The sequence below is a fragment of the Stegodyphus dumicola genome, chromosome 4 (assembly GCF_044657685.1).
Source record: "Stegodyphus dumicola isolate Sdum_Otavi_A_Nest chromosome 4, ASM4465768v1".
In the NCBI taxonomy this organism is placed as follows: Eukaryota; Metazoa; Arthropoda; class Arachnida; order Araneae; family Eresidae; genus Stegodyphus; species Stegodyphus dumicola.
In genome coordinates this window covers 245,586,513-245,608,153 of record NC_140771.1, presented here as the reverse complement: position 1 = coordinate 245,608,153, position 21,641 = coordinate 245,586,513, and the positions used below count along the sequence as shown (strand labels likewise).

The 21,641-nt window shown below is 33.5% G+C and overlaps 1 protein-coding gene across 2 annotated transcripts in view; it reads left to right on the top strand.

The window, feature by feature from the left end:
• LOC118193117 (E3 SUMO-protein ligase RanBP2-like) overlaps positions 1–21,641 on the top strand; it is a 133,063-nt gene that overhangs the window by 82,211 nt on the left and 29,211 nt on the right. For both annotated transcript variants that reach the window (XM_035364156.2, XM_035364155.2), the window contains exons 27-33: positions 1,826–1,972; positions 4,502–4,744; positions 11,661–11,864; positions 13,595–13,770; positions 16,450–16,531; positions 18,991–19,241; positions 19,843–20,094. In XM_035364156.2, the coding sequence (XP_035220047.2) occupies positions 1,826–1,972; positions 4,502–4,744; positions 11,661–11,864; positions 13,595–13,770; positions 16,450–16,531; positions 18,991–19,241; positions 19,843–20,094 (1,355 nt within the window). The remainder of the gene's footprint in view (positions 1–1,825; positions 1,973–4,501; positions 4,745–11,660; positions 11,865–13,594; positions 13,771–16,449; positions 16,532–18,990; positions 19,242–19,842; positions 20,095–21,641) is intronic.

Below are 21,641 nucleotides of genomic sequence, written 5' to 3'. Positions count from 1 at the left end.
ACAGATCACTGACTATATTTGGCACTTTGCTACAAAATCTATCAACCAAAAAATAGATTAGTGTTCAAAATTAAGAGAATTTATTTTTGGATTTTCTTTAGAATTCCATTAGAGGTTCCTATGAAACTACAGTGAAAATGTATTCACAAAAGCAGTCTAGCAAACGAACCCATTTGACCGCGTCTGAAATCCAGCAAACATGCGCATTTAACCATGTGTCAATTTAGATAATTCTAAATTTTTAAGTCACCATTGAAATTCTGGTTTAATATTTGAATTCTTTTTTGATAATGTGAATGTGTAATTCTTTTTTGAATTGGTCCATGACAAAAAGTCTCCAACAGAATTTTTTCAAAGAAAAGCCATCATTCATGATAAAAAAATATGCTCGAATAACCACCACGAGAAATTGTGTTTTATCGATAACTCAACAGTGAAATGGCACTGAAGAAAATAATCCTGTTATGAAAAGAAAGGTTTAAGAACTGAAAACTGAAAAAATTGAAAATCCCCTTCCTTACAGCTGTGAGGTTCATTTGGTCAAAAGCACATAAAATGCAGTGTAATTCTTAGCTCTTTAGTTTCATTTTGCACCATCATAAGAATAATGTTGTTTTTGCATACATATTTATTGGAAGAATGTTTGCCAGAACCTCAAGGAAATTGGACTTTCCACCCTAGTTTTGAGGGAGAGCATTGCAGGCAGTGGTTCGAGGCCTTCTCCCCGACCACTGGAAAACATGACTTTGCAAACCATATCACACGAGGACTTTCGGTTTGCCATATATTTAGTGTCCCCATGCCCCAAAGAACTGTACATTTACAAACATCCACTCACCTCTCCGGGATTCAAACCTGGGCCGTTCAGTCCAGCAGTCATGTTGTGTTTTGTTTGTAAATTCATAAAAGCATTCAGTTATTTTTAACTTAATTTGATAACTAGTTGATTTATTATGCTTGAGGTGAGGGAGCTGAATTTTATTAGAAACAATGTTGCATATTGATAATAAAATTTTTATTCATAAAAAATTATAAAGCATTATTTATGAAATATGTAACATTACATTATTATCATCTTTAGTATTTACCTTACTTAATTCTGTTTATACATGAAATAGCTGTATTATGTTTTTGAGAATGTACATATGTTGCAGATTTTTCTGTGTAAAGACACAATTATATGAAGGTATTTATTACTATGATGATAAATAATGATGCTGCAACTGTCTTCAGATTCAAAGAGTGAACATTACAAATAAATATAGTTAAATTGTCAAATTCCTTTTATTATAAAGAACTGAAATTTGATTCCTGTTAATATTCTAGTCTGTATGCTTATAATATTAATATTCTAGTCTACTTGATATTAATATTCTAGTCACTTGCAAAGAAAAATATTTAATTATTTCAAATCACATAAATATATATCAAATTACATACATTGTTTACAGTAATATATGCAGCGAAATTCGACAGATAACTGAATGAAGTATTGGTTATGAAAATATTTAACAGATGTTACATCCCATGTTGTTATAAGTTTTTTCATAAATGCAAATGCTTATAATGATAAGTTATTTTAAGGCTACATCATTTTATCCTCGAGATTATGTATGATTTTTCTAACTTTTATCCTCTTTATAAGCAAAAAGCAATTTTTATTACTTAACTTATTGACTTTTAATAATTTTTTATGACAGTTATTTTTGTTTTATTATAATTTTTTATATTTTATAGCAACAGTTGTTTCAAAATTAATGTATATAAATTTTATTTTTTATTTTGTTAACTTGCATTTCATTATTATTATTATTATTAATTTCAGAAATTGAAATTGTGTATGAAGCTACTGCTAGTCCTGATAAAATAACTGAAGCAGAAAAATTGAAGCTTCCTCGAAATTTTTATTTATATGAAAGTAAGCCTCCTTGCAAAGGTTGTAGAGGTTGTACAGATACTATCAGTTACAAAGGTAAGAAGTCATTACGTATTCATTCATTTTTTCCCCATATCCTTTTTCTGTCCATCTTTCTTTTCTCTCTCTCTCCTCTCTTTTACAACACATTTATTAACACATTACTAGTCTCGAAAGGCTACAAATTCTATAATACTGCAAGGCTCATTTATAAAGGTAAGTGCTTATTCATTTTTTCCCCTTTTCTTTTCCTATACATTTATTTAAAAAATTTCCGGTCCTCAAAGGCCAATAACCTTAAAAATAAATGTTCAGTTAAAAAAAATGTCATAATATGTTTGAAGTCAAATATTACTTGAAAATATTTATAGAATCCAAATTTAATTTCTGATTTACAGTTAAGGATCTTTTTAACCCCTTAACTGCCAACAAATTTTCTGCAATTCGCTCCTCAGCATGACCATTTTTCTCATAGATTCTCAATGTTTGGAAAAAAGCAGAGGTACAGTTTACAGTCGAAAAATTGTTACATCAGAAATATAGAAAATACAAAGTATAATATTAGCTATTATATGATATATACTGAAACATGGTTGTAAGACCTAATCCAGCGTCACATTCACTATTTCACTATGTTGAGAGCGAGATCCATGGTGAATTTTTACCTTGAAACAAACTAATTTCCTTGCTGCACTTTGGTTTGAAGAAGTTGATGGTATTAAGTCTGTTAAGTATTTACAAGTAAATTGCAAAGGACTGTCACATTGCAACTTTTATCTTTTTGGTAGGAACAGTAACCTGGAATTTCTAAAGAATGCATTCAACTAAATTCATGCAGAAATCATAAGTGCTGATGTTTGAAAGTTGTTTCTTTTGTAAAATAAAAGCATATCAAGCGGCCATGTCTAGAAGATGCCAGAAAATGGTTATATAATACTTCTGTCTTTTTCAGGTTGTTGGATGACAGACTAGAGCCTCATGAGCCGTGTGAATTCCACCTATTGATAAGTTAAAATCGATAACCACAGCTGGCGATGGGATTTTCATATCAGTTTCTCAGCAGTTTACTATATGGATATCTCAGGAATATATTTTTTATCGCACCGTTTCAATATAGTAACTTTGTCACGTTTAAAGGGGCATATTCTGTTTCTTCAAAATATGTTTGTTAAAGTTTACTAGTGTTCTGATTAGAGCAAAGCGTTCCATGTATGTCAGCCCTATTTTGTATAAGTATATCTGCTAATTCCAGTGACAAATAAAAATTATTACCCATTATACATTTGCGTTTCCCTGAAAAGGTTCTGAAGGCATCATTACCGATTTTGCAGCAAGTTTATGATTGTCAAATTTCTGTTATCAAATATTGTACTTTTTTCTTCATACGCAATCATATTATAAACATACCCTGACTCTGCTTCAGCAAGTACAAATACTTTTATTCCAAAGTGAGCTGTTTTCAAAAGTATATATTGTATAGATTATAGTCTACCTTTAAATTACGTAAGTGCTTAGATCCCTTTCCAGTATATAAAACATTTGAAAAAAAATTAGGTTATATTTTTTAAGTTTTGTTTTTGAATGAAAACTTTCTTATAATTATCAGAAAAGTGTAGGAGTTTCAGGATCAACTAGAAACAATTTAGAAAAACAATTTGCCCCAAAATTGAGCTTTCAATCAATTTATTCTTTGACCATTAGAGCATAATATCAGGTTTTACAGTTATTCTCTGCAAAATTAAGGGGCTCTGAGAAAGCATACATTTCTTCTGAATTTCTTGGATAACACAACTTAGTTCTTGATTTCTCTATCCCAGAATGTTTGCTAATACATTGTTTGGCAAAATGGTTAGTTTCTGTTACAATATGGTCTGTTTGTTACAACATCGCTCACCAAAATTTTATTGAAAAATAATCCAAAAATAGAAGTGGGTCAGAAATATCTGCTGTATTTTCTTTTATTCCTGGTTGTGGCAAAAATAGAAAGGGAAAAGTTTTTCATATAGAGATGTGTACAATGTTTTGGACGGAAAGTAGTCATTTATTAACTCATTGTCGGACTCATTCATTCTAAATAATCAAAAATACTCTTAGTACACAGAGTAACAGTAACAAGAAAACGGAACAAAAGAAACTACTGAGATTCCTACTCTAAACTACGTATTTGAAGCTGACAACCAAAATTTTGATCTTTTATCCTCTCAGAAACATCTCTCCCCTTTTCTATAAAATGTGCACAGCCTTGTACAAAGTGTTCTGAGCCATGTTGTTATTGCATTCCAGACTCTGCATAATTGTATGGCTAGCATCATATTACAGAATTTGTGGTATAGGCATATATTTATGTTTGAGCAGTGAATGCATCGGCTGGTCAAAGCCTATACATATATGGCTGGCAGTTAAGAGGTTAAGCACGTTGCGTGCATGATTTAACATAACTATTATGACTTATTTCTTTATTCTTCCTGCTGTTCCCTTTCTTCTTCAAATTTCTTTCTTTAAACTATACTCTTTGCAGTATATGTGTGTGTTTGTGTTTACTTGTATCTAATATCTCATTATTTTTTTTTTCTCCTCGAATAATAGATGTTTCTGCTGATGTTGAAAAGAATTCAGCTCCTAAATTTACAGAACTTACTCAGAGTACCCCACAAAGTGAAAATTCAGGAGAATTGTTTGCGACATCTGCGAAAAGTGTTACATTTGCAGATTTAGCTACTGATTCCAGTTTTGAATCCCTAGCGAAACCATCATCAACAAAAAATGCTTTTGCTGGTGCTGGAACTCCACTTTTTTCTAACCCGAATAATTCTACTGAAGATGCTGGGGGTAAGTTTTTTAATACTTCTAATTTGTTTTACACCTTTTAATATAAAGATAAAATACAAATAATATAATTATGTCAACTAAAATATATGAAAACATGACAGCTCTTAATGCAGTGGTGTTATAAGTTAAACTGAATATTAGAATCTAAACAAGTTCCCCACTCACCTAGGAAATTCTGGAAAGTTGAAATATCAGAGAAGTGAAAAATTGTCCGGGGAAATCAGTAAAAACAAGCTTTTTTCAAAAATCATTGGAAATATAGAACTTCTCCTACTAAGTGTGAAAATTTAAATATACTGATAAGTCTTTCAAATAACAAGGTTCATGCTTTAAATAGTAACATACAATAAATTTTTCTATCTAAAAGTAAATAAATAGTCTGTATTTTTCTTGTGAAACCGCAGATCATATCCGAAACCATTTTATCAACATTATTTAACATTTTAGCTTTTTTTCATGTGCTAGTATAGTTCAAAAGCTTTAAAAATGTATTTATTTTGTTGTCACTCATTGTAGAAATTGTCTTTCTGAAATAAATAAATATTACAGTTTAGATGTTGTTGTCATTTCTCAAAATAAAGCATTTTTATCTTCCATGCCAATTTGTTTCTATTCAGCAAAGTGTAAAATTTTGGTCTTCCAAATTCAATTAAAAAGTCAATCTGTTTAAAAGCAGTGAGTTGCCATTTGGCAAAGCATAAGTTACAATTCACATTTTATTAATGCATAAAGTATTAATAAAATATTGTTGAAAATTATTTTATTAATGCATAATTTAATTTCCAAATTTCATATGTTTGTTCCTGATTAATGCATAAAGCAATTCAAAAGGGAAAGACATTTCTTAAGTTTTTTTACTTTTTAATCTGATTGATTTAAATAAAAATACATTTAACTGTTCTGCCTAACTGGGCTCATGCTAATAATATGTATGGAAATAGTTGAGTATTCATTATATGTAAATTATCCTGCTCCTTTCTTGACTTTTTTGTTGTTCTGGAGAAATATTTGTTAGGCTTCATTGCATAGATAGAAAAATTTTGCTATAAAAGTAATACAGTCAAAAGTCGTTGATCCGGACTCGTCGGGACTTCGGCGATTCCGGATTATTGATTTTTCCGGATTATAGATCATCAGTTTAAATCTCGTAAGATGGCATGCAGAAATTCTAAAATTCAAAATATGAAACCGTAATTTATGAAATAAAGAGCATTTATGATCTAAAGGGTATCAAAATTTACAAAAAGAAAAAGCTTAATATTTATTTGTTTACTTTATTAAACATTTCTTTCAATGTAAGTTGTTTCGTTTTATGTGATAATACTTTCTCTTTAATTCTATGAACAGACATAATTTATTGTTCAGTCACAAAGTTCCGCTGTTCAAGTCCCGTAATTGCTGTGCCGAGAATACCGACTAACTTGTCAATCAAAATTTTTTCCGTTTTCACTAACCTCTCTGTCACCTTCTTCATGTCTTTATCCATTTTTTGCAGCAATTCCACTTTTTGTTTGATGGACATCGAAACATACTTTCATTTTGTAGATCCTTTGGGAGCTCCAGCATCGGAAATTCTATTTGACATAATCGAAAGTTCCAGTTTACTTTTATAAAATTGTTCTTACAGTCTGCAAAAAATAATAAGCCGGATTCAATTCGAAGATTAAGGAACAACGCAATCATCAACATTAACTGAAATAGATAATTGGATAATTTTAGCTTATACCGTTCGTTATACATAAAACGCGCACTCGAAAACGTATTCTGCGCTTGCGCGCACGCATATGCGCAGTCGTAACGGTCTTACGTGCACGCGTAAACGACTATGCGCATGTGTCTACGCGGCACATGCGCAGAAAGTTTTTAGCTGAGGTCCGGATTATGGGTGTCCGAATTAACGACTTTTGACTGTATACAGGATTATGCAAATTAAACTTCCCCAACTCAGAGGCCTGTGCAGAGTGTTGTATGGATTATAATGTGATGAAATTTTAAAAACAGACATTTCAGATCACGCGCTCGAGATTTATTAAACAAAATAAAATTAGTACAAGAAGTTGCCGATAGGTGGTGCTGTAAATCAACGACATTCTACAGATGTTCTATATGTGTGCCGTGGTTCTCCACAACTCTTTCCATTCTCAAAGCAGTGAGTTCCATAGCGGAACGCAGTAAGTCCACATTAATTCCACTAACATGTCGAATAATTGCATCTTTAAGATGTGCCAAGGTTGCTGGGTGTTCTCGGTAGACCCGATCCTTTAAGAATCCCCGTAACCAAAAGTCGCATGAAGTGAGATCAGGCGAGCGGGGAGGCCAAAGCTGTAGGGAAACAGTGGCTGATCACACGTGCATCGGTAAAAGTTGCCCGTAACACCTGTTGAATGCCATGAAAAATATAGGGAGGTGCACCATACTGCATAAATTTCGTGTTCTGGAGGCGGCCACGTTGTTGCAGTTCAGGGATCACAAACGTTGTCAATATGTCCTGATACCATTTTCCCATGACAGAGCAGGTTTTGAAACCTGTTGGAGTCACCTCTTCAAAAAAATAAGGCCCAATGACAATTGTTGCAGTGAAACCGCACCATACAGTAGCCTTTGGAGGGTTCAAGGGCACTTGATGGATTGCGCACGGATTTTCACTTGCCCAAATGCAGCAGTTGTGCGTATTCACTTGACCATTCAGGTAAAAATGGGCCTCATCCGTCCAAAGGATGTTCCACGGCCAAGCAGCATCGACTTCCATTCTGGCAAGGAACTGCAACGCAAATGTTTTCTGAACTACAGGATCCCCGTCGGGCAGCTGATGATGACTACGAATTTTGTAAGGAAAATAACCGAGGATTCGACGCATCACACACCAGATGGTCGTATAGAGCATATTAACAGTTGGCACACTGACAACACCATGTGGCGATTGGCTAGTGGGGTCCACGGCCGCCAAAGCAACATCTTCTACATTTGCAGATTCTGCAACCTGTCGTCCTCTACCTGGTAAAATTCCCAGCTGTCCCGTTCTTTTGAACTTCTTCATCACGTCTCGTAGAGCGCGTGGTGTCATTGGTCCTCGGCGTAAGATCTTCAGCCGACGGAATGCTCTTATCGCAGCACAGGAGTTCTTGTCATAAAGAATAAAAGTTTCACTAACAGAGCTTTCTCTTTCAAAGTCGCCATTGTGCATCACTGCCTGTGCAAGGCCTGTCTTCCACTTAAGTAGGGCTCGTCGTTTGGATACGTTGCACAGAAGCTTTATTTCTGCAAATCACGTTGCTGCAATATGCACATTGCTAGTGTTACAACGTCACCTATCGGCAACTTCTTGTACTAATTTTTTTTGTGTAATAGATCTCGAGCACATGATCTGAAGTGTCTGTTTTTAAAATTTCGTCACATTATGACCCATACAACACTCTGCACATGCCTCTGAGTTGGGGAAGTTTAATTTGGATAACCCTGTATATGGTGATAGCTACAAAAGAAGCATTGTGTTTTCTATCATTAAATACTTCAACTAAAGTAAGAGCAAAATAAAATTAAACTGGTATTTTAGCTATTGTCAGAACTGTGAATATATACTGAAAAATAAAATAGTAGACTGAAAATAATATAAATATCTTGTAAGGAAAGTTTTCCAGCAAGAAACTTTCTTAATAAATTAGGAGGGGGTGGACCATGAAAGCAGCATCTTTAAGTAATAATCACCACCAAAATCTATGATTTTTTTGCTAATGTTAAGGTAGTTTTTCAAAGCTCAGAAACTTTGTCGCTGTGAGTACAAAAAACAGATCAACAATAATTTTGGGCATCCTTTTGCAGGATGGAAGGTGGCACCAGCAAGTGAGGTGGAAGAGTAAAGTCGATGTTATATTGTGTGTATGGCAAAAGATCTCATTTGAGTCCATACAGAGTCCAGCCAGTGAATGCAGACACATGTGATCTTGCATTTATCTTTATTGAATATTACCTTTTTGCATCAGAACTCAGTTTGAAGTTTTTTCTTGATAGCTAGCATCTTGTACAGCTTGCTGTCGAGGATTCTACCTTTCTTCCAGATACTCTTTATGCATAATACCAGAGCAGTTCCACCAGATACAAAGTATGATCTTTTTGTTAGTTAAATTGCACTTAGCAATGCTGAAGACGAGCACACTGGGCGCTTATTAACCTATTTAGGCCTGTTGTTGTTGGAAGTAAATCCACTTTTCATCACAAGTGAGAAATTTGTCCTTGCATTTCTATTCAAGCAAAATAGTTCATGCGGCACCTAGTGATTGAACTTGTACGTCAAGTTTATGCGATGCATAACATGACTAATGGACATGCCACTAATGTCTAAGTTGACTGTAATTTAATTAGATAGGGTAGATGTGCATGACTTGTCTTACGCCTTTGTGCTTATAGTCAATGCAGAATTCAAGGTGCATCGATCCTAATAGATATATTTCAAACGGTGTATAAAAAAGAACTTATATCTTTTACTTATATACTATATAATTTTGTATATGTAATTTATTTAATATTTGTATATAAATAGTCTATATTGTTATATAATATAATGTGTCATGCTTACAAGGTGAAGAGTAGAATCAATTAAGTTTCAATGAAATAAATTAACAGGTATACAGTACAAAGTCCGTAATCCAGACGTCCATATTCCGGAATGATCTATAATCCGGACCTCAAAGCACAAACTTTACACATGCATGTAATGCATTTACGCATGCGTGTTTGATGTATAACGGACGGTAGAAGCTAGGCTAAAATTATCTTTACTGATTCTAAGGCATTTCAGTTAATGTTGCAGATTGCGTTGTTCCTTAATCTTCTAATTGGATCTGGCTTATTATTTTTTGCAGACTGTTAGAGCAATTTTATTAAAATTAAGCTTGAACTTTCGATTATGTCAAAAAATGTTTCCAACTCTGGAGCTGCCAAAGGATCTACAAAGTGAAAGCATGTTTTGATGTCCATAAAACAAAAAGTGGAATTGCTGCAAAAAATGGATAAAGGCATATCCGTCTCAAAATTATGCTAGGAGTATGACATTGGAAAGGCAACTGTATATGACATAAGGAAAAAGAAAAAGGAACTTTTTGAATTTTTTGTGGATTCCGACACCCCACTTGCAATGAATAACAGAAAAAGGGTTTGTCATGCTAAAATGACGATCATAACAAAGTGATAATTGAATGGGCCAGACAGCATCACAGCAGGGCGTGCCATTAACGGGTCCAATGCTAATGACTCAAGCCAAAATATTTCATGAAGAAATGAACCTAAACACCGAGTGCACATATTCGACAGGTTGGTTAACCAAATTTAAAAATTGCCATGGTATAAGGCAACTAAAAATTTCAGGTGAAAAAGCTTCAGCTGATACTGAAGCTCCTGAACAATTTGCAGATGAATTCATTACTAGTGAACAATTATCTCCAGAACAAATTTACAATGCTGATGAAACTGGTCTTTTCTGGCAATATATACAGCGAAATACCTTGGCAACCTCTACAGAAAAGTCTCCAACTGGTGTTTCGAAAGCGACACTAACAATTTTAGTGTGTGCAAATGCTGCAGGAACGCACAAGTGCAAACTTTTCGTAATTAGAAAACATGCACGATCTCAAGCATTTAAAGGAGTAACGATTTTCCCCGTTATATATCGCGCAAATAAAAGAGCATGGATGACACAAGCATTGATGAATGATTGGTTTGAAAATCATTGTATACTTGAGGCTCGGCGACATTTGAAGTCGGTTGGTTTACCTGATGACTCAAAAATAGTCCTGTTGACAACTGTTCGGTGCATACTTCACTTAAAGTTTTAGTGAAAGGATAATGTGTCTGTATTATTCTTCTCTCCAAATTGTGTGTCTATCATTCAACCTATGGATATGGGAATAGTGCACATGCTGAAATGCAAATATAAAGTAGCATTTTTAAAATCTGTGTTAAATTTCTTGAACAATGGCAAGACTCTTCAAAACGTTTTGAAATTTTTTAGCATAAAATCTGCTGTATGGAGCATCACAAGATTGTGACAGGATGTGTTTGCAGATACGTTAAAAAATGCTTGGCATAATTTATGGCCAGCTACCATATTTCATGATTTAGGAGGATGAAGATGATAGCCGCGAATTTGAAGGTTTTTGGACATCGCAAACTAAAGGTGAAAATTTTCAGTTATTGTATTTTTTAAAGAAATGTGTAGAAGCATTAATAAATAAAGATGATATAACAGAAAATTTTCATTGTGACGAGAATGCTCCAATCATCAGTCAAGTAACTGACGGCGAAATCTGTAGTATGGTTCTAGATCCAGAAAATATTGCTTCCAATAATGAGAAAGTGACAGAGGTTATTGAAAACAAAAAAATTTCGATTGACAAGTTAGTCGGTATTCTCGGCAGGACTTGAACAGTGGAACTTTGTAACTGAACAAGAAATTATGTCTGTTTATAGAATTAAAGAGAAAGTATTAGCGCAAGACACGAAGCAACTTAAACAAGTTACATTGAAAGAAATGTTTAATAAAGTAAACAAATAAATATTAAGCTGCTGCCTTTTTTGATATCCTTTAGATCATAATTGCATTTTATTTCATAAATTACAGTTTCATATTTTTAATTGTATAATTTCTGCATGCATCTTACCAGATTTAAATTGATGATCTATAATCCGGAATCGCCGACGAGTCCAGATTACGAACTTTGTACTGTATAATCATGTTTCGGATTTTGTATTGTATAATCATTATGTGTCAAATGTATATTTTAAAAAAGTACCACAAAGAGAAGATAGTCTAGAACTATATATTGTCAGTGAATAGTTATCTAGTGGTTTATTGTATTCAAGTTATATAGTGACTTAATGTACTGATTTTTGCTTCACTCAATATACTCATTTTTATTTTCAGATGATGAAACTGTTAGTCAAGGACCTGATATACATTTTGAACCTGTAATTCCTTTACCAGAGCTTGTAGATGTGAAAACTGGTGAGGAAGACGAAACTCCTGTTTTTATCAAACGTGCCAAATTATTCCGCTTTGATTCTGCCACTAAACAATGGAAAGAAAGAGGTGTTGGAGATCTTAAGATTCTAAAACATAAGGAAAAACGTAAGTTAAATAAATATTTATATGATGGTAAGAATGTATGATGAATGATGGTAAGTTTTTTATGTGTGATAATTAGGTATCAGGTTGTCTTAAATTATTATAATTCTTTATTGTTAATTTCTTTCAGATATTTTAATTATGTGATAAGATGTTATAGAAATATTTTTCTGCTTTGTTATATGTTCTGAAATGCACTCTTTTTCTTAAAAAAGAAAAGAAGTACCATGAAGAATATGCAAAAAGCTCGTACACAGGTAATGAAATGATTAAAAATACAAGGCCATAGGACCCATCAGTGGGTAGGAGTTTCACATTGAATGTTCAGATCAGTAATTGGTGAAACAATTGGCAGTTTTATGAATATTTGCTTATCATATCCTTATTTGTTCAGTTGGCGAAAAGTCTGGTGACCTGGCAGCCCAAGGAAGAATATCTGTAGCTCAGAGGCAGTCCAGGAATATGAGAGTCATATGGGGTCTAGCATTGTTGGAAAATGGCTGCAGGATGGCGTGCAATGAATGCTAACACAAACTGCTGTGGGATGTCATCACATATCATTGAGCTGTTAAAATTGTATGCAGAGTGACTAGGGTGGACCTGCTGATGTTACATCAGAGGTAATTGCTTTGTTCCTCTGTAAAACAAAGCCTGATTGGGGCCACTTTTAACCTAGTCGTTCCTCAGGTCTTAGACACGGTAGTCTTCTGCTTCAAGTCTGAAGCAAGATTCATCGCTGAACACTAGGCAGTGCCAGTCAGCTAGCAGCCATGATGACTGACTATGGCACTACTCCAGTCGACTCTGTCAATGTTGTGGGGCTAAAGGCAAACATCTTGACCTGAAGTCCACTCTGAGCACATTGCTGCCTCAGCCAAGTGCTTTGAGATAGTGGAAGGTGTCATGGATGGTGTGGAGGAGGCTGTAGCTCATTGGCTTGCGGACAATGATGCCATTGTGACAGTAGGGGCCTGTTCGAAAATTTTGTGATCTTGCCTTGCATTTGTGTACCTTCACCTTCCAAAGCGTTGATTCTGCCAAGTACCTTGCAGCGACCACTATTGCAAGCATTTTCGTACAGTCATGCCCATACAGTGTATTGCAGCCTATTTATTGCCTCTGTATGATCAACCTGTTTCATGCATCCCTACTATGCGACCACAAGGGAAGTCTATCAATTGTCTAAAAGTCTTCGACAGCATCCTAATAACATAATAATAACATTATTCTGTGTTTCCAGGAAACTGGAACATTGACAAGGAGAAAAGATAAGCCATCTGCACTGTTACTTGATGTACACGATGCTAGCTATGCAGTAGAGATGTGTGATGACCAAATTTTTTATTTAATCTTCACTTTTAGAATTCCTGTACAATGTTCATTAAAATGTTTTCTTTTTCATTTACTGGATCTAGGTTGTAGCAAAAAAGTTTAATGACAGCTTTTTACCCAGACTAACAACTCATGTACTTCATTGGAAGCATTTCAAATTATATCAGTAATATTATGATTATTATTTATGAGACATTTCTGTGTCGTGTCTTCCTGGGGTTCATTATTTTGCTGTATTTATTTCTTTTCTTTCATTCCATTGCTAAAGTTTTAATTCTGTTTGTTATGAAATTAAGTAAATGTCTGGCTCGTAAGCAATGGACATAGTGTGTCTGAATAAAATAAATGCCTGACTCCTAAGCAGCGGACATAGCATGTGTAATTCAATGCTCTATTTTCAGAAAAATTCCGTATTATCTTGAGACGAGACCAAGTTCACAAAATTGCTTGCAATCATTTTATATCCGAGGATATGTCTTTAGTTCCAATGGCCACAAGTGAGACTGCATTATGTTGGAATGCTATTGATTATGCAGATGGTAGTCCAGTTGCATCTAAATTTGCTGTGCGGTTTAAGGTACGTTGCATCTTTGAATATTTGTGATAATTTTTTACTTTGTTTTCCTACTTGATTTTCATGTATATTTCATTATCACACACACTGATACTAATTACAAAATTGTTAACTTTATGTTAGCAATAGTCCTTTTAATTCCTGATTTTAATTTGACTTCACCCATTCTTGAAATCAAAACTATGTGACTTGAAAACCATTCCGCATTATGTCATCTGCAGAACAGTAAGCTGTTGTCCATTCACAATCCAAAATTTAAACAAAGGAATCAGCTCTGCGTAAACACCAGCTGCTGAATATGCACTTTAATTTCCTGTCTACCTCTTTTTCTACCTGTCCTCTTTTCCTGTGCTAACACTTTTGCATCGTCTACAAGTCTACATACAGTCTCAAAATGTGATAAGTTGCATGTAGAATTGTGGGACATTTGTTGTAGCCGTAGTGATGTGTAAAAGAGAATATGTGTTTTAAATATTATTTAGGATTTGCAGTACAGTAAGCTGTTGTTCATTCACAATCCAAAATTCAAACAAAGAACACCCAGCTGTGAAATATGACTAATGGGATAATCTTTGGTTCTATCAAAAATTGGACATGTGAATTTATGTTTGTTCATAGAGGCAATGTCACAAACATTTCTAGATTGAGACATTTGGATTGATAAGAATGAATGTTAATTTCACATTTATTGAAATCAAAGCAGTTGGAAACAATTTGAAAGCACAGCCAAGCACTGCTTAATGGAAAAAACCACCATAAATTTCAATATTTGAAGACCAAAGCACATAGTTACACTTTTGAGGACGTCTTTCACTTTTTGAATTAGATGATTTGTAACTTGTAGAACGAAACACACGTGCTAGACAATTTTCTACTTGTAGGCCGAGAAGCACAACTTTAGATGCCCATTCAAAGAACAGAAAATTTCTCACACAGCACTTGAGAGACATAATAACATTGACCTACTTTAAAGTCACTCGATTATTGAAAGTAAATGCACGTGAAATAAACACATCTTGGATGATGAATTTTCAGTATATCTTTCACTCATTTACTTGTGAATTTGCAGATACTTTCCCACTGGGGTCAGCCGTATAAGTTTTAAATATCCTACCGTCTGTGATGTAGTTTTTGCAGAAGTTTGTAGGCTCTGTGGAAAATACCATCTCACTGTTTAGTCAAGACCGAGAAGGCTGTTGCTTAGATGAGAACAGTAGCGAAAATCACAGTGGACTTGATGGTTAAATATTCTTATTTTGCACATGTAATATTTATTCAGAAATACACTGATTATCATAAATTAAGGAAAAATCACAAAAATCACGATTACTGAAAAAGTTACATGTAGAATTTCATGAAACTTACCCACAATGTACAACACATAGTAAGGTATCAAATAACATAAAAAGAAATTACCAGACAATTATGGTAGTATAGAAATTAGCACATGTATAAAATGAACAAATTGAAGGTGTCAGTTTGCTATAGTAAAAGTACCTTCAATATGGAATATAATCGCCTCTAGAAGCAATGCAGCACATTCAGCGATGTGAGATGCTTTCAATTATGCGGTCTATCAGTTCCATAGGAAGCGAGAGCCATTACTCTTGCAAAGCAGTTGCAAGCGTGGCAAGGGTCTAAGGGGGCAGATTGAGAGCAGCTAGACGTCTCTCTAAAGCATCCCAAGCGGGCTCGATAGGATTAAAGTCCGGGGATTGAGCTGGCCACTCCATGTGCATAATTGTTTCCTGTTGAAGATAATCATATACGATGCGAGGCCTGTGTGATCTTGCATTGTCGTCCTGTAACAGGAAAGCATCACCTACTGCCCCGGCATATGGGCGCACATAAGCATCAAGGATGTCATCTCTATAAACATGAGCATTCACAGTTCCCCTTGGAAAAACATGTAAATCTGTGCGTCGACCCAAAGAGATGCCACCTCAAACACAGACACTGCCTCTTTTGTACGTATCTCTTTCACAGATGATAACGGGTTCCAGGTTCTCTCCATATCAAGTAATACCTACTATTTCATTCTAGACTAAACCTGGACTCATCCGTAAAGAGAATAGCCCTCCATTGCTCAGGCATCCAGTGGACATGTTGTCGTGCCCACTGCAAACGGTCCCTCCTATAGCGTGACTTGAGCAGCATGCTAATGGTTGTTCGTCTCGCATACAGACCACCTTCGTGAAGCCTTCTACACACAGTTGACGTTGACACCAACCTTCCGGTGTCTGCAGGAAGGGAGGATCTAAGAAGAGTCGGAGTAGCGGTTCTATTCCTGAGTGGACATAATGTCAAATATTGGTCATCAGCACTCGTCGTAGCAGTTGGCCGTCCTTGGCTGAACCTCCTAGGTTCCAAAGCTGTGGTTTGAAATTGCCTCCAAACTCTATGAACTACAGAAGGACTCACATTTAGCCATCTGGCCACTTCTGTTTGACTTTGTCCTGCCCCTAGTCTCCCAGTCCTTTTAGGTTAAATAAGAAAATTAAAATTTTTGATTACTTTACTATTACTACAGCTTTATGTACATTAATTTTCTTGAACTCATGTTCATTTCCACTGCTTGGAATTCCACAATATTTTTTAAATTCTTATATTGATTTTTATGTACTTAAATTATTAGCAGCATGTTTGTGCTTATGTAAAATTTTATTTTATTCTTCTTTCTAGAACAAAGATTTCTTAGAAGAATTCCGGGAAAAGTTTAATGAATGCATTGAATTGATAAAGCATACTCATAAATCAACTGAAGGTTAGTTGCTAATTTTATTGTGAATGTAAAATATAAATAATATATTATCAATAATGTTAAAAGAACTTTTTAAAATGTCTCCCCCCCTCCTTGAGGGAGCGGTACTCGTATTTAAATTGAGAATCACTTTTGATTTGAAAAATATAAGTGCACTTCAAGTGATTCAGTGTATGTAGTTTTAAAAAGTAATTTAGATACATGATTAATACTCCTTTTTAGGAGCTTAAATTATTCAAAACTTTCGAAGACAATCCATACATATTTCTGTAGATTATAAATCTATTTAAATGATCCGCCTTTTGAAGAAATGCAGTGACAATGAACGCAGTTATATTAAAAAATGTGGCATGACAAATTTCAAGGAAAAAATAAATTTAGCCTGTTATCGAAATTATATCTATGAAATTAAATGGGCTTCTGGATCAGATTTGGATTAATTAGATTATGATAAAATATCTGCCTAAAAGAAGGGCTGCCTTCATGAAGAAATTTCTGTGGAATTAACTTGTATTCACATTATACGTAACAAAAATAATGAAAATGGCTATGCAATGAGCCTGGTTGCTAGGATTTAAATGTGGGCCAAACTAGAATTTATTTTCTTGTCTGTTGCTGTGATTGAGTTTTTGGATCTGCCCATAGATATAATGGAGAGTGAATTACTAACTTTATCTTATGCTTTATTTCATGTTTTATTAGAACATCTTACATCAGGTACTTTAAATTCAGCAGAAGCTGTATATAAAATACAGTTTTTATGTTACTGTAAATTCTAAAAATAATAATTCACAAATTTTTAAAGCAGTGTGTATGTAGATACGGTTTTAAAGTATTTCTTTCTTAAAATTTGACCATAGAAAAAAATTGTTTTAAACTCTATTACTTCTTTCAAATTGTTTTAAACTCTTTATGAAGTTTTAGGTACAAAATCCTTTTGAAATGAATTTTAGGTTATCTCTATATATCTATTGAATGGATTGGAATATTGCTTTAAACCCAAAAGTAGGAACACTATTTTCTGTGTAGATATGTGAAAAATTATAATTTTAATTTCTTAAAATAGTATTTATTCATAATTTATTCATATTGTTAGTTAAATCACAACATTCTGAAACATAGCATTGGAAGATTGATATAGAACACCTTTTTCTTTTTTTATTTTATTGATTTTGGTCTCAACATCAATTATTTAGTGTCAGTAGTAAACACCACTTAAGTCTATGATTTTCTGCCAATGTTTTGGTAGTTTTTCATAGCCTTCAGCTCAAAAACTTGGTGGCAGTGAGTCCAAAAAGAGATCAACTTCATTTCAGACGTCCTGTGCAGAATGAAAGATAGCACCAGCAAGATGTAGCTGCAGGTGTTAAATAATAATAATAAAATAAGGTAGAAGTCCGAAGGAGTGATGTTGGAGCCATATGGTGAATGTGGCAAAAAATCTCATTCGAGTCTACGGAGTCCGGCTGATGAATTCAGACACATGAGGTCTTGTATTATCTTGATGTAACATTACTTCTTTGCACTGGAACTCAGTTATACGTTTTTCTTTGATAGCAGCGTCAACACGAACTAACATCTTGCTGTACACCTTACTGTCGAGGGTTGTACCATTTTTTCCAGAATCTGTTTGTGGATAACACCACGGCAATCCCACCAGATACAAAGTATGAACTTTTTGTTAGTCTAATTGCATTTCGCAACGCTACTGATGGGATCACCGGGCCAGACCAACCCTCTTTCGGTCCTGTGTTGTTGAAGTAAATCTACTTTTCATCACAAGTGATAATCAAGTTCAGAATTTTGTTTTTGCATTGATATTCAAGCAAATTAGTGTAGTTCTGAATATGTCTGCTCAAGTCAACTCGTGTGGTACCCAGCCATTGAACTAATACGTCAAGTTTTTGTGATGCATAGTTCGACTAATCGACATGGCACTATTATTTTATATCTTCTATCTGAAATTTTAAAAATAATACTGGATTCTAACATTAGATTTTGTGTTAGTAAATGTTTTACATGTAAAGGAATTTTTAAATTATGTAATAAGTTAATTGCAGGTATTTTACTATAGTTATTAGTTAGGTTTCTTTTTCTATTGTATACGGTTTTCAAAATATTCCTTCACTTTTATAACTCGAAAATTTAAAGTTCCTCTAAAATTAAAGTATATCAATATTATGTGAAGATTGGGCATTTTGGTTCCATGGTATTTTATAATGAAATTTATGGTTATTGAAACAGTATAACTGAAAGAAAATATATTGTATTTTGAATATTGTGTATTTTCATACAATTCTGAATTTTATTTTTTAATCCAATTTCTGTGTATGTTTTTTAATGTAATTGCTATGCTGATCTGTTTGTTTTTCTTATTGTTTCCATTTTGAAAAGTTTTATTTTAATATCTAAATTTGGAAAATATGTTTCGCTATAAGAACAGTATGTATATTTTTATATAGCTTCTACTGAACAGAAATCTGAAGGAAAAGATGTCACAGAAAGTCAAGTTTCAAACTGCACAAAGCAGAATGCAGAAAAAACTGAAATTTCTCAGAAAACTTCAAATCAATTAGAAACCCAAAGTAATCATGTGGCTCCTGAATCTGAAAATAATGAGCATAATTCAGATGAAGAAAGTGAGGAAGATGACTTTATATTTGAAAAAAGAGTATCATTTGAAATATTTGATGAAAGCTCTAATCAATTTAAGGTAACGTATATAGCTTTCTCACCTGTATTTCACATTATATGCAATTGAAAAAAGGTTGCATAGCTTCCTTCAAATCTGTAAAAAAGTAAAATGTTTAAGATTCGTAAATAAAAAAAGTAATTTAATTCTGTTATATGTAGCAGAATACAGTATTATTTTAAAAGATGACCAAAATTTTACTTAAATGTGTGTGTATTTTTTACATAATTCTATTTATTGCTACAACATTGTGTTGGGCTGTTTAAAATACAATTTTAATATTGTATACCAATCTGTTTGGTATCTGAATTTTATTTTCATTCTAGTTTTATGATATTTAAAAAAGGAGGTTGCATTTGTTGTTCAAAAGTATGTTACATTGCTGTTTTCACTGTTAATAAACATTGCTCATGTTCTTGTGCAGCTTCTATTCTACACTCATAAATCTTTAATATTAATATCTTTTATAAATTACTTTAGCTAAAATTTGTAAAATTGTATTTAACACATTTTTGTTTTGTAGTTTTTGTTATTTATATAATGTGTGACAAAAATACGTACTTATCAGTGTTGTATTTAGCATCTTATGAGATGGTTATAATTTGAAAATTATCATTTTCAGCCTGCTGGAATGGGTACTTTGCAGATGTTGTATGATGATACTGTGTATGGTTACCGTATTTTAATGATGGATGACAAAGATAATTGTTTATGTGAAAACGTCATTGCAATACAGACTTGTCTTAGAGTCGAGGGAAAGAAAGCTTCTTGGACAGCTATAGATCTGAGTGTTGAACCTCCGAAGCGCAGACAATTTCGGGCTACTTTCAGCTCTCTTGAAGCTGTGGATGAGTTCAATAAACAGTTTGCAGAAGTAATTACTTTCCCCTTTATTTAGAATTATTATTAACCATATTTTTAAAAATGATTTAAGTTTCTGGAACTGGGCATGTGGTCTCTGTTGAACTGAGAAAAAAAAAGGGGCGTTACAGATGCCGAAGAACATTGACTTCTATGAGAAATCCATTCTAGCTAAAAGTCTAAGAATCATGAAATTATTAGCTTGCTATGGAGAAGTTTAACATGATTAAAATAATCTTTGAGTGTGTTAAATTTTATGGAAACCATAGGTATTGACATAACTCCATTTTATGTGGTACATTTATTTGAATGCCATTTTATATTGATATGTATGAAAACTTTAGTCTTTATTACATATTTTTCTTCTAAACAAATGTATTTTCACTCTTATTGTTATTTAACTAAAATTTATACATATTGTATATGTAAAGTGAGATTTATATATATTGTATATGTAAGTGGGGTATGGCTGTATGTATATGTTAGTGTATGTGTACACACATATACACTTATAACTATATCTTATTATATCATCAGTAAATTTATTTTACAATGACTGTTATCACAGATAAATAATCCTAAATATATAATAAGGTTGATAAAACTTAATTTTAACATAATACTAATTTTACTTTTAACTTGGGAGTTTTAAAATACAGCCACATGGGTCCACTTTTATGAAGAATTTTTTCGATAAATATATTAGAAAGTGCTTTAGCAGTTTTTTCAGAAGTAATTTTTTTCCCAGAATTGAAATTCCACCATTTTCTTTCATGTCAGATTTCATGCAATTTATGCTTGTCACAGAAACATGATTGAAATCAGCAGCAAAAGTAATTTCATTACCAGATTTATCAGGAAAGTGCTCCCATAATTTGAAAAAAGTATTCATAATGATAATCTTAGCAGAATTGTGTAGTGGTTTTCCAGCCTTATAAGGTTTTGAAGTTATATAAATATGTCAGAGATAAAGCAGATGCCATAACAACTGCTTTCTTCTATCCCCTTCATTGAATGGTTTAATAGCTTTTCTCATCGAGTGTGGGTTGATGTCAGAGTTGTTTGCCAGTAATGCTAAAAAAGGGGATGTCTTCCTTTTGGTCATCAAATGATTGACATGATATTAGCAACTTTTAAAATAAAAAGCTGGATGCAGCATACTGTGTTTTTCATTCTGTTCTCTTGCTCTACATTATTTATAGTTCAAAGCATAATTTTTGCAATATGACATCTCGAAGTGGTAGAACTGTATTCTATGGCGGATGCATACACTTTCCATTATGTTCAGTGTTCTCAACTTAGGTTGCCTGTTAATATAGGTGTGTAGACCCTTCGCAACAGATTATTTGAACTGTCTTCTGGAAGATCTTGTGAAAAGCATACAAGCAAGCATTGGTGGCTAGATTTAGTCAGTCGGTTTATAATCTAATTCTGGTAAAATTAAACTCAGCTTTTCACGTAAATAAACAATGATATAAATTAGTTCATTTAATATAGTTAGCATTACAGTCAAAAGTCGTTAATTCAGACACCCATAATCCGGACCTCGAAGCTACGCAT